Source organism: Trichomycterus rosablanca, chromosome 21 (genome assembly GCF_030014385.1).
Source record: "Trichomycterus rosablanca isolate fTriRos1 chromosome 21, fTriRos1.hap1, whole genome shotgun sequence".
NCBI lineage: Eukaryota > Metazoa > Chordata > Actinopteri > Siluriformes > Trichomycteridae > Trichomycterus > Trichomycterus rosablanca.
In genome coordinates, this window is record NC_086008.1 from 472501 (window position 1) to 485000 (window position 12500).

General features: G+C 49.3%; 1 protein-coding gene across 1 annotated transcript in view; it reads right to left on the minus strand.

Moving 5' to 3' along the window:
* Positions 1-12500, minus strand: part of si:dkey-215k6.1 (transmembrane protein 132D) — a 57586-nt gene that overhangs the window by 10431 nt on the left and 34655 nt on the right. Inside the window, exon 4 of the mRNA XM_063018271.1 lies at positions 2827-2970. Coding sequence (XP_062874341.1) covers positions 2827-2970 — 144 coding nt within the window. The remainder of the gene's footprint in view (positions 1-2826; positions 2971-12500) is intronic.

The following is a 12500-nucleotide window of genomic DNA, read 5'->3' on the forward strand; positions in this document are numbered from 1 at the left end:
ACACACACACACTACTCACACTATCATTCTGGACACACAAATACACACAAACACAAATACACACTACACACACACACACACGGCGGATGTGAGTAACGACTTCTATCAGGCTGGACCACAGAGGAAGGTCAGATGAGAGGTCATTACTGTGGTAACAGTGACCCCGCCCACCCCCGGTTCACCCATTAGCAGGAGAGTATGGGTGGAATTGGCAGGGCCAGATGGATTATGGGAGTTCAGGGTCCATCAGTGAGCGAGCGGCGGCTGTAACGAGTGAGAGGAATCGCTAATGTGTCGCGGGAATTAACCGCTAATTATCTATTGATCACAGAGACGCTCCCATCCGGACCGGAACCTTCTCTGTTCCTCACACAGAGGTTACACCGGCCACGCCCTGTACCCCCCCCCCCCCCCACACACACACACAGAGGAGGTTACACCAGCCACGCCCTGTACCCCCCCACACACACACACACAGAGGTTACACCAGCCACGCCCTGTACCCCCCCCCCACACACACACAGAGGTTACACCGGCCACGCCCTGTACCCCCCCCCACACACACACAGAGGTTACACCGGCCACGCCCTGTACCCCCCCCCCCACACACACAGAGGTTACACCGGCCATGCCCTGTACCCCCCCCCCCAAACACACACACAGAGGTTACACCGGCCACGCCCTGTACCCCCCCCACACACACACAGAGGTTACACCGGCCATGCCCTGTACCCCCCCCCCCCACACACACACTCACAGAGGTTACACCAGCCACGCCCTGTACCCCCCCCCCACACACACACAGAGGTTACACCGGCCACGCCCTGTACCCCCCCACACACACAGAGCTTACACCAGCCACGCCCTGTACCCCCCCCCACACACACAGAGGTTACACCGGCCACATCCTGTACCCCCCCCCCCACACACACAGAGGTTACACCGGCCACATCCTGTACCCCCCCCCCCCCCCACACACACAGAGGTTACACCGGCCACATCCTGTACCCCCCCCCACACACACAGAGGTTACACCGGCCACGCCCTGTACCCCCCCACACACACACACAGAGGTTACACCGGCCACATCCTGTACCCCCCCCCCCCCCACACACACACAGAGGTTACACCGGCCACATCCTGTACCCCCCCCCACACACACAGAGGTTACACCGGCCACGCCCTGTACCCCCCCCACACACACACACACAGAGGTTACACCGGCCATGCCCTGTACCCCCCCCCACACACACACACACACACAGAGGTTACACCGGCCACGCCCTGTACCCCCCCCCACACACACACAGAGGTTACACCGGCCATGCCCTGTACCCCCCCCCCCCCACACACACACACACAGAGGTTACACCAGCCACGCCCCGTACCCCCCGGGGTCCAGGAGTCACCACTGGCCACGCCCCATACCCCCCCTCTCCCAGAGGTAATGCTGATGCCATTCCTGACACCCCGTACCTTACTGTAACACCCTCCACACCACCACTGGCCAGCGTACTTTTACTGCTGTGCCACCCGAGCCGGCCAAAATAACAGAAACTAAGTAAGAACTGAACGACACAAACACGTCTGCGGCCGGAGTCTGGAGCTCGTTCCAAAAAAGGGCCGTGCACATATTATTGATGCTGCGTCGGTGTGTTTCAGCAGTTTGATCTCCACGATCGCTCCGCCCGGTCCGGTGCTGTCATGTTCCCCGTTGTGGTCCGTGGCGGGGCGTCGGGCGGTGGCGGGCGGGGTCGCTACAGCGGTGTAGTTAGCCGGGAGAGCGGCGGGTGTGATTACGGCTCAGCGTGGTGGTTTTTTGTGAGATGGAGCAGAATTGTGCAGGGGAAGCACGTGTTGCGCGGCGCTTTACTTTAATAAGCTTGTTGTGTTAGCGCAGCTCCGCGTTTATTGTGTTTGAAGTGGAAGTCTGAGCGCCGGAGTGAAAATTGCTTTTGCTTATTGAGGGAGCGTGAGAGACGCTCGGGGCACAGAGACGCCGTCACGTTAAAAACACTTTCAGTTTAAATCCGTCGCCTCTTAACGTCAATTTCACCTCTTCAGAGGAAACACAGAGGAACCGCCGGAATCAAAACGTCCTCACAAGCGCCGCATTTACATCCACTAACCGCCCAACTCACTGATTACTAGAGACAAGAGACGTGAGGCTAGCTCCGCCCCGACCCCGCCCCTACCAAAAGCTCCACCCCTTATTGTAATATAAACAAATCATACACTTTACAGAATAAACAACTAACAGAGCCGATTATAATACTAACATTTACACCAGAAACATTTAACCTGTGAGCAATAACTCCGCCTCCATAACCCCACCCACCATAACCCCGCCTCCAGCAATAACACCTCCCACAATATGAATGAATTAACATGAATGACTCCGCCCCTCTGAAAAAAACCCGCCCCTCTAAATAACTCCGCCCCATTACACCTTGTCTAGCCACATTAACTCCACCCATTAAAATAACCCCACCTCTCTATATAACTCCGCCTCTTAATACACCTTCAATTCTACCTTCGGGATTAATAAAGTATCTGTCTGTCTGTCTGTCTGTCTATCTGTCTACCTGTCAGCCTCACCACCACATGACTGTCTTTATAACCCCACCCCTTAGATATAACCCCGCCCCTTAGATATAACCCCGCCCATAACACAATGACTGTCTTTATAACCCCACCCCTTAGATATAACCCTGCCCAAAACACAACCATGAAAGGTTCCTCAGCAGGTTCCTCAGTAGGTTCCTCCTGAGCTGGAGTGTGATTACAGAAGTGAGTGAGACGTCTGCTCTGTGTTGAACATCTCACCTTCAGAACGTCCTCGTCGGTGGACCTGCAGGTGACGGGATCGTCTACCTCTCTCACCGTCCCGTCCCGCTCCACCGTAACCACCTTCACAGGAAGTGACACGCGCTGACCTGTCAGGATGGCCGTGTTCAGGATCTCCGTGTCCTGCAGGGGGAGACAGAAACACCAGGACATGAGAAGGAACCAGAACTCAGATCCTAAACCCACCAAACACCAGAGACAACAACAATAAAAACGTTCGTACCAGTCAGTCGTTTGTTTGTTTTAGTTTGATTTTGTTTGTTTGGTTTTTGCTTGTTTTTTAACACCAAAGCTTCATCAGAAAAGCAGTGAACTTTTAAACCACTTATCGTCCCCGGACAGGAGCAGCACACCAGGTCTCACCTCAGCTCTCTACAGCTCAGGCTAAACTCCTCCAGTAATAAACAAGCACAGAGATGCTAACAAGGCTACACTGGATAAGAAGGCCTCGCTTACAGTGGACATTCCAATTCATCCCAAAGATGTTCAGCTGAGTTCAGGTCCTGTCTCCTCCCCTTTATAAACCTCACCTTGTCTCAGCAGGTGAGTCGATCCTGATCAGACTGAGCACTGATTCAAATGTCCTGCATTTAAATGTACTGGCCCTCACTGTGGTGCAGTGGAGTCCTACAGCCTCAGCTTACCAGATAGAACTCCAGAGAGGAGGAACGAGACTCGAGATGTTTGTGGACTGATCAGAAACACTTGTTTTGAAAATGAACAAACTGTCCCAACTTTTTTTGGAATCGAGTTTGTACACTAGATGATCAAAAGTATTCGGACGCCTGAGTGTGAGCTTGCTTCAAAGCTTGCGTCTCTCAGCTAGAACAGCCGCTCATTTAAGAAGCTTCTCAGAAGACAAAAGATGACAGCGTTTGTACGGCTGGGCGCTGATTGATCAGTCGGTGTTCTGGTTCATCCCAGAGCTGTCGAGTGGGGCTGAGCTCGCAAATGCTGGAACAGGCCTTCCCTAAACTGTTGCTGTACAGTCTGAATCGTGTCATTTCCGTTATATGAGTGATTTATTACTCTGTTGTTCTCAGTATAATAAATGTTGGTGTTCCTGTAGAACCTTTACGTTGCCGATCGACTCTGATGGTGAGGTTGAAGATGAAATAACGGCGTGTTCAGTGTAATTAGCTCAGTAACGCTAACACCTGGCGCTATTAGGACTCCACGCGGCCGCAGTGCATTGTGGGGGTTCGGTTCCCATCGGCGGCGGTTATATTGATCAGTGCTGAAACGAGGAGACGGAGGATCAGGGATTTGGAATAAATATTAGACTTTTATTGCTATCAGCGTAAATGGACGCGGCGGGACGAGTGCGTCGACTGCTAATGAAGCCTCGACCAATCAGAGCGTCCGGCCCTCTTCATTACAGCCACTCCTAATGAGTCTAATCAAATCCAATATGTCTGTTAACGAGCGCTCGGATGGAAGATAAACCCCGACTGCTCTCCAGTTCTCTCACAGATCCTGGTCTGACACACCCCCCCCCCCCCCCCCCCCCGTACCCCCCGCCCCCCTCAGCCCTTTATTTAAAGGAGCAAACGCGGCTCATAAATCACACCGCCGCCGCACCGCGCTGATGGATCTGGGCCTCAAAACTCTCCTCTATCTCACACACCGAGCAGCTAATTGGATAACGGGCCTCGGGGAGGAACAGGAAGTGCGTCCTGCTGGCGACGCCGGGCGTGTGTCAGGACCCCAGAGACGCGCAACTTTAAATTAGCATAGAGCGCCAACGCTACGAGCGCTAACGTGACACGCAAGTGGCCTGAAAACATCCATTCAGTGAGGATACAGCGCATTTATAAACCATGCTGCCGAAAGTATGTGGAAGCCTGACTGTGAGCGCCTGCGATACCCAAAGAAAGGAAGGGCAGAGCATAAGCAGGAACACAGACTGGCACAGCCACGCCCAGTGTGGTTCCATAACATAGGGCTATTCAGACAAGGGCCCGACAATGCCAAAAAATGCAGCACACTGACACGCAAACCACCACCTGAATCATCTGCGCCTCCGTGCTCCCTCTGCTGGCCACATCTGAGAAGGCAGGAGGACGTGATTCTATACCCGAGCCACGCCATCGATGTGAACGTGAACAGTACGCCCCCTCCCCGTTCCCAAAACACCATCACATCATACCTGGCGCAAGTTCCCATCATGCTTTGCGTGTCATGTTGTCGTGGATACACAGCATCGTTTCTCTTTGATCAATAATACTGAGGATAGAAACAAGACAAGAACCCAGAAGGTCACAAAGACGGGGTGTGGGGGGTGTAAAAGGGGCACAGAGGGGTGTCACCTAATCCCTCCAGATCTGGAGTAAACATACGATGTAGCCAAGTGGTTAAGGTACTGGACTAGTAATCGAAAGGTTGCTGATTCAAGCCCAACCACTGCCAGGGTACCACTGTTGGGCCCTTGAGCAAGGCCCTTAACCCTCAATTGCTTAGACTGTATACTGTAACTGTACTGTAAGTCACTTTGGACAAAAGCGTCTGATAAATGCTGTAAATGTGAACACACACACGTCGTCCTGCAGTGTTTTAGATACACTGGTACCTCCACGTCCTCTAAACTCACAATCTTTGTAACTTGACGCCCTTCATGGAGAAACTCGACGTGTGTGTGACCGTCGCTTTGTTCGGCGCTCGGCTTAAGCAGTAAAACATGATCAGCGTGTGAATCTGAATCTGCATCAGTGTGGAATAAGGTGCAGATCCAGGGTTACAGCTCCACATGTATCTGTGTTTATCTGGATTCTCCTCCCTGTTTCACTTTTAAACTTGTGTTACAGCTCCAGCTTCTGAGAAATGCTGAGAATCACAATCAGCTTCTCCCAGAGTCTAAAACGCTTCTGGTTCAGAATAAAGCTTAACGTGGTTTAATGTAGTAAAAGAAAGAGACAGGAGCACTAAACTTCTCTTGTGATCGGGGATGAATGAGTGTAGGTGTAAATCAGATGGGGAGGTTAGTGGTGGTGGATGTATTGGGGGGGGGGGGGGGGGGGGGGTGATTGTGGTTTAGGGTGAAGTGAACAGGAGAGGAAACACCAGCACAGAACATTTAATCCTCCTCACGGGACCAGAGAAAAATCCTGATCAATAATACATGGACAGCAAGTGAAGCATAAAACACACACACTCACACACTCACACACACACTCACACACACTCACACACACTCACACACTCACACACACACTCACACACACTCACACACACTCACACACACACACACACGCACGCACGCACGCACACACACACACACACCATGATAAATGTCCGGTATGATAATTGGCAAATCCAGCAAAATGGTTTTCAGTGCGACTCACTATAGAGTTTTTAACCAGGAAACATTAAAGGATCCACTTGGGATCCGCTGAAGATCTACTAAAGATCCACTGAGGATCCACTAAGGATCTACTGAGGTTCTACTGAGAATTTACTGATGATCTCCTGAGAATCCACTGAGGATCAACTGAGGTAACTGAAGATCCACTGACGATCTACTGAGAATCTACATAGAATCTACTGAGGATCGACTGAGGATCAACTGAGGTTCTATTGAGGATTTACTGAGGTTCTACTGAGAATCTACTGGGGTTCTACTGAAGATCCACTGAGAATCTACTGAGAATCTACATAGAATCTACTAAGGATCCACTGAGGTTCTACTGAGGTTCTACTGAGGTTCTACTGAGGAAAGATCTACTGAGGATCGACTGAAAGATGAAGGATGAATAAATAATAGTAGAAACATTCAGTTTTAGATGTTTAGCTTGTCTGTGAGTGAATGATCAGAACACAGTCCAGTCCAAACACCCTTAAAGCCCCCGTGTGATTTAAAGCTCACTCGACTGTGGACAGTGATCAAACTGACCAGCCTACTCTCAGCCTTACATGATACACAATATAACCAAAAGTATTCGGACACCCGATCTCTTTGTGATCTCAGCTAGAACAACAGCCGCTCTTCTGAGAAGCTTCTCACAGGAGTTTGGAGTGTGTGTGTGGGGATTTGTGCCCCTTCAGTCAGGATGGCTGTTCCGATTCATCCCAGAGCTGTTGAGTGGGGCTGAGCTCAGGGCTCTGTGCAGGAAGCTTTTCTTCCCTCATGATGGAACAGGACAGGGCCTTCCCTAAACTGTTGCTGTGATTGCCTTTATATGACTGATTTATTTCACCTTAATTCAGTCATAATTAGACGTGGTGTCCCAATACTTTTAACTATATAGAATTTATAAATATGAACAGATGTTTTGGGGATGTGATGTAATAATAATATAGACGTTGTTTGGTGAATTTCCCAGCATTCTTTGTGGTGTGGCGGTTGTTACGGCGCTGGGTTTGAATCACATGTCAGTAGAGCGGGATCGATTAGCGCTGTCACGCGCGGCTAACCCGATCACTAATAAATCATTAGATGGAAATCAGGCGGCGCTGGCAGGGCGCCCGAGGGCGCGCCACGTCCGAACCCTTAAAACGCGGCGCTAAGAGCGCGTCGATAACCCGACAGCGCCGTTTAACCAGATCAAACACGTTAGCGAGAGGTTAATGGAACCGGGAGCCGCCGGGGTCGCGTCCCGATCGGCTCTTCACACCCGCGGCACGGAAAGCACAAAGAAACCGCCAGCTGTTCGCTATGTAGGGCATTAAACCCGCCGCCGTCACCGCCGCGGACCCGTCCCCATCTGCCCACCCTCGCCACGCTATGTAGGCCGCGCATCAGGCTTAAATGTCACGCCACGTTTACTGGCGCGCCGTAGCCGCCGGCCGCGGAGCTGCTATAGTTCAGCGCCCGGGCTCTCTGCCGCTCTCATTATTCCGCTCAGTGTGCTGGCACGGCTAGAAAATGCCACTCCGCCAACACCGCGCCAACCAGCATTAGCACCATGCTAACGGCGTATCTGACCTTATCAATATTCTCTACAGGCTCTCCACACATCACACGCCTTTAAATCCCAATATAAATAAAGTCAATATTTCATCATCACAGCGGGTAAAGTACTTAGTAATCAGAAGGTTGTAGGTTCAACACTGGGACGGTGGGAGCCGAGTGGGTGGAGCTTCGGGTTATCAACTAAAAGGTTCAAATCTCAGATCTGTTCAAATCTCACTGTTGGGCCCTTGAGCAAGGCCCTTAACCCTCTCTGCTCCAGGGGTGCCGTACAATTCTATTCTATTCTATTAGAGCCAAGCTGCCACTGTCGGGCCCCTGAGCAAGGCCCTCAACCCTTAATTACTCAAATTCTATTCAATCATCAATGCTGAAAATATAAACCTAAATATTAGAACCATCAGCCACTGGGGGTGAATCTGACCTGCTTTAATGCAAATCAGGGGCCTCATCAGGGGCCCGAATGTCCCCAGGGTGCATACAGGCCCTCAGGGGCCACACACATTATGAGCTGCCAAAACTCACTATTAAAATCCTGAACAGAATGACACACCCCAGTCTGGGATTAGATCTACGTAGATCACACACCCCACTGATGTGTATCAACCAACCAGACCTCAGTGCAGAGGTTCCCACAGTCGTGTTTCTAACACCAGTTAGTCCAGACCTCAGTGCAGAGGTTCCCTCAGCCTGGTACCTCCAGGATCACGAGCAGTCTGCATTCAGATCTTTTGTCCATCAGCGTGGTGAGGGTTCAATTCCTGGTGTGCCACAAGGCTTAGTACTTGGTCCGCTTCTTTTTTTACATGCTAGCTGAGCTCTGTTCTAGAGCAGAGTTTATTAAACCCTGTGTGGGTCGCGAGCTGAAAAAAAGGGTCGCAGAGACAAATAATAATAATAATAATAATGAATAAGCGTGTACGTGACGCCCCCTTGTGGAGGGTTTATGTTACATCTCGTACAGAGAGATTAAGATCAGCTGTTTGTGTTGCCTTGCTGTACTAGATCTTAGTCCTGGTCCTGAACTATAAACTACTGACCTTTAATTCATGCACTAATAAAATCACAAACCAGTAAGATGCTAACTCTGGGCGCTGTGGTAGCACAGCGGTGAAACCCGCTAGCCCACCATCGCCGGGATCTCCAGTGATCAGATCAGAGGAAGCGATCCACTCGACTCGACTAATGCTAATTAGCCTGAACTAAAGAGCCATCAGGTCGTCACAGAGGCGCTAATGACACTGTAGTGCACTCCGAAAATTAGCCACTAATTAGCAGACATGCTAATAACAACCGAACGCGCAGATCAGAGACTCACCAGCTAATTAGCGACGCTGCACGTTTGTACTGGAGCCAACTCGCTGTCCTCCCTCCAGCTAGCACAGAACTAAAACTATTTAAATATGTTTAAATAAAAACATTAAACATATTGATCAGGCTGCGTAGTTAGCATTCATTTTAATGCTAATTCAATAACAATAATAATAAACCTAGCACGCTATACAGATTCCGCTGGTAATTCGTAGCCTCTAGAGAATCTGATTCCCCATATAAACGATCCACTGGTGTGCTCCAAGGCTTAGTGCTTGGTCCGCTTCTTCCTTTAGGAGGTCCTGTTCTCTCACAATTTAATTTGTAGCCTCTCACACCTGTGGTAGCTAACTAGCACAGCTAACCTAGCCTAGCCTAGAATTCTAGCTATATTTAATACCTTACATGCTATTAGCTGTTAGCTTGTAGCTATTACAGCTCCTTTGTGTACAGCTAGCCTGCTAGTTTTATTGAATATCTTTTACATAAAGCTATAAACTAGCTGTTTACTTTTGAGTCTAGCAAATGCTAAACTGACCTGCCTGCAGTCCAGAGCTGTTTTCAGTTATGAAGGGTGATACAGGAGGGCGGAGATCAGAACTGTTTCATCGATCAAAAATGGAACTAAATTCCACGTTCACAACTACATGAACGGGGTGGACACGCCCATGACCACGCCCATGACCACGCCCACACCCATGGCCACACCCAAAACTGTACTGGAACTGGGGGAGGACCAGCAGGTGTGGGAGGTTCTGGGTGCTTCTCTTAAACACTGAGTGGATTAGATCGTAAGTATTGGGACGCTCAGTATCAGTTTCAGTTCACCAGATCAAACGGAACCGCTGCAGTCGCTGGCGGTTTATTTATCATAGTCGCGGCGCTAACCACAGCGCTAACCACAGCGCTAGCCCCTCTCACTGTAAAACAGGATTACAGAAGAACAGAACCTGACACTGGTTCCCACTTTCTCCTCATTTTCTCATCACACACACACAATTCCATTTCATCCGGCTAAATTGGCGTGCAATAAGGCTGCTTTGAAGCACCCTGAACCCAATCCACTTCCCCCCCCCCACACACACACCCCTACACCCCCGAGGGGGCCAGTCGAAATACAGACGGAGAAAAAGAGAACGAGGAAAACACAACTTTACTAGCTCTCGCGTGCTGCACTACAGAGTGCGGTTAGCATTAGCATTCATACCGCTATATATCACAGAAACGTTACAGGATACAATTATAATAAAAACAAGACACACTTCTATCACTTCTATATACACACACACACACACACACACATCTATATATATATACAGTGGGGTCAAAAAGTATTTAGTCAGCCACTGATTGTGCAGGTTCTCCTACTTAGAAAGATGAGAGAGGTCTGTAATTTTCATCATAGCTACACTTCAACTATGAGAGACAAAATGAGAAAAAAAATCCAGGAAATCACATTGTAGGATTTTTAAAGAATTTATTTGTGAGGGTGAGGGATCTATTAGATGTTGATCTGATGGTGCGTGTGAGGGTGAGGGATCTATTAGATGTGGATCTGATGGTGCGTGTGAGGGTGAGGGATCTATTAGATGTGGATCTGATGGTGCGTGTGAGGGTGAGAGATCTATTAGATGTGGATCTGATAATGATGGTGAGGGATCTATTTTATGTGGATCTGGTGGTGATGGTGAGGGATCTATTAGATGTGGATCTGATGGTGATGGTGAGGGATCTATTAGATGTGGATCTGGTGGTGAGGGATCTATCTGGTATCTGAGATCATTTCATTTCTATATAAACGTTGAATTTTCTGATGAAGTGAAACTGAAATATTAATAATTGTAATAAAATAAATTTTGATTGTTGAACTGAATCATTTGTGATTCATTTTGATCCTCGAGTTCAGAAAATTAAACACGTCTTCATCTCTCATCGTCTTTAATAAAATATTGATCAGATTTAGGTCATTTTTATAGTCGAGACGTTTTTTAATAAGCATAACGTTAGAAACGCCGCGTGTGTGTTTATGCTAATGCGCTAATCTGCTCCCGTCCTGATGTTTACCGTTGGACTCCTGAGCAGCAGTGAGATCTGAAACTGCCCTGATACCAGACGAGCGTTCTCACCCCGCCGCTAACCACCCAATCAGAACCCTAATTAAACACGCTTCTGTTTCAGACGCCGCGCTTTAATCACGAGCGCTCGTCACCTGCGTCTCTCCCCGACGCCACGCCCAGCTCCCGCTGCACGGCCCTCTGGGTAATTGGGCCGCTCGTCGGAATCATCAAAGAACAACAAAGAAAAACAAGTGTTCCAATTAAGAATTAATTAGAGTGCAGACACGCCGCGCCCGCTGGGAGAACCACGCCGAAAAGAGAGAGAGGAACACAGAGAGGAACACAGAGAGAGAGAGAGAGAGAGAGAGAGAGAGAGAGAGAGAGAGAGAGAGAGAGGAACACAGTGAGAGAGGAACACAGAGAGAGAGGAACACAGAGAGAGAGAGGAACACAGTGAGAGAGAGAGAGGAATACAGTGAGAGAGGAACACAGAGAGAGAGGAACACAGAGAGAGAGGAACACAGAGAGAGAGAGAGAGGAACACAGTGAGAGAGAGAGGAACACAGTGAGAGAGAGAGAGAGGAACACAGTGAGAGAGGAACACAGAGAGAGAGGAACACAGTGAGAGAGGAACACAGAGAGGAACACAGTGAGAGAGGAACACAGTGAGAGAGGAACACAGAGAGAGAGGAACACAGAGAGAGAGGAACACAGTGAGAGAGGAACACAGAGAGAGAGGAACACAGAGAGAGAGGAACACAGAGAGGAACACAGTGAGAGAGAGGAACACAGTGAGAGAGGAACACAGAGCGAGAGGAACACAGTGAGAGAGGAACACAGAGAGAGAGGAACACAGTGAGGAACACAGTGAGAGAGAGGAACACAGTGAGAGAGAGGAACACAGAGAGAGAGGAACACAAATAGAGAGAGGAACACAGAGAGAGGAACACAGTGAGAGAGAGGAACACAGTGAGAGAGGAACACAGTGAGAGAGGAACACAGTGAGAGAGGAACACAGTGAGAGAGGAACACAGAGAGAGAGGAACACAGAGAGAGAGGAACACAGAGAGGAACACAGTGAGAGAGAGGAACACAGTGAGAGAGGAACACAGAGCGAGAGGAACACAGTGAGAGAGGAACACAGAGAGAGAGGAACACAGTGAGGAACACAGTGAGAGAGAGGAACACAGTGAGAGAGAGGAACACAGAGAGAGAGGAACACAAATAGAGAGAGGAACACAGAGAGAGGAACACAGTGAGAGAGAGGAACACAGTGAGAGAGGAACACAGTGAGAGAGGAACACAGTGACAAACATCTACACAAACAAAATCATGCTAAAGTTTTTGCATGTTTTATAGATTTTAGAAAAGCATTTGAT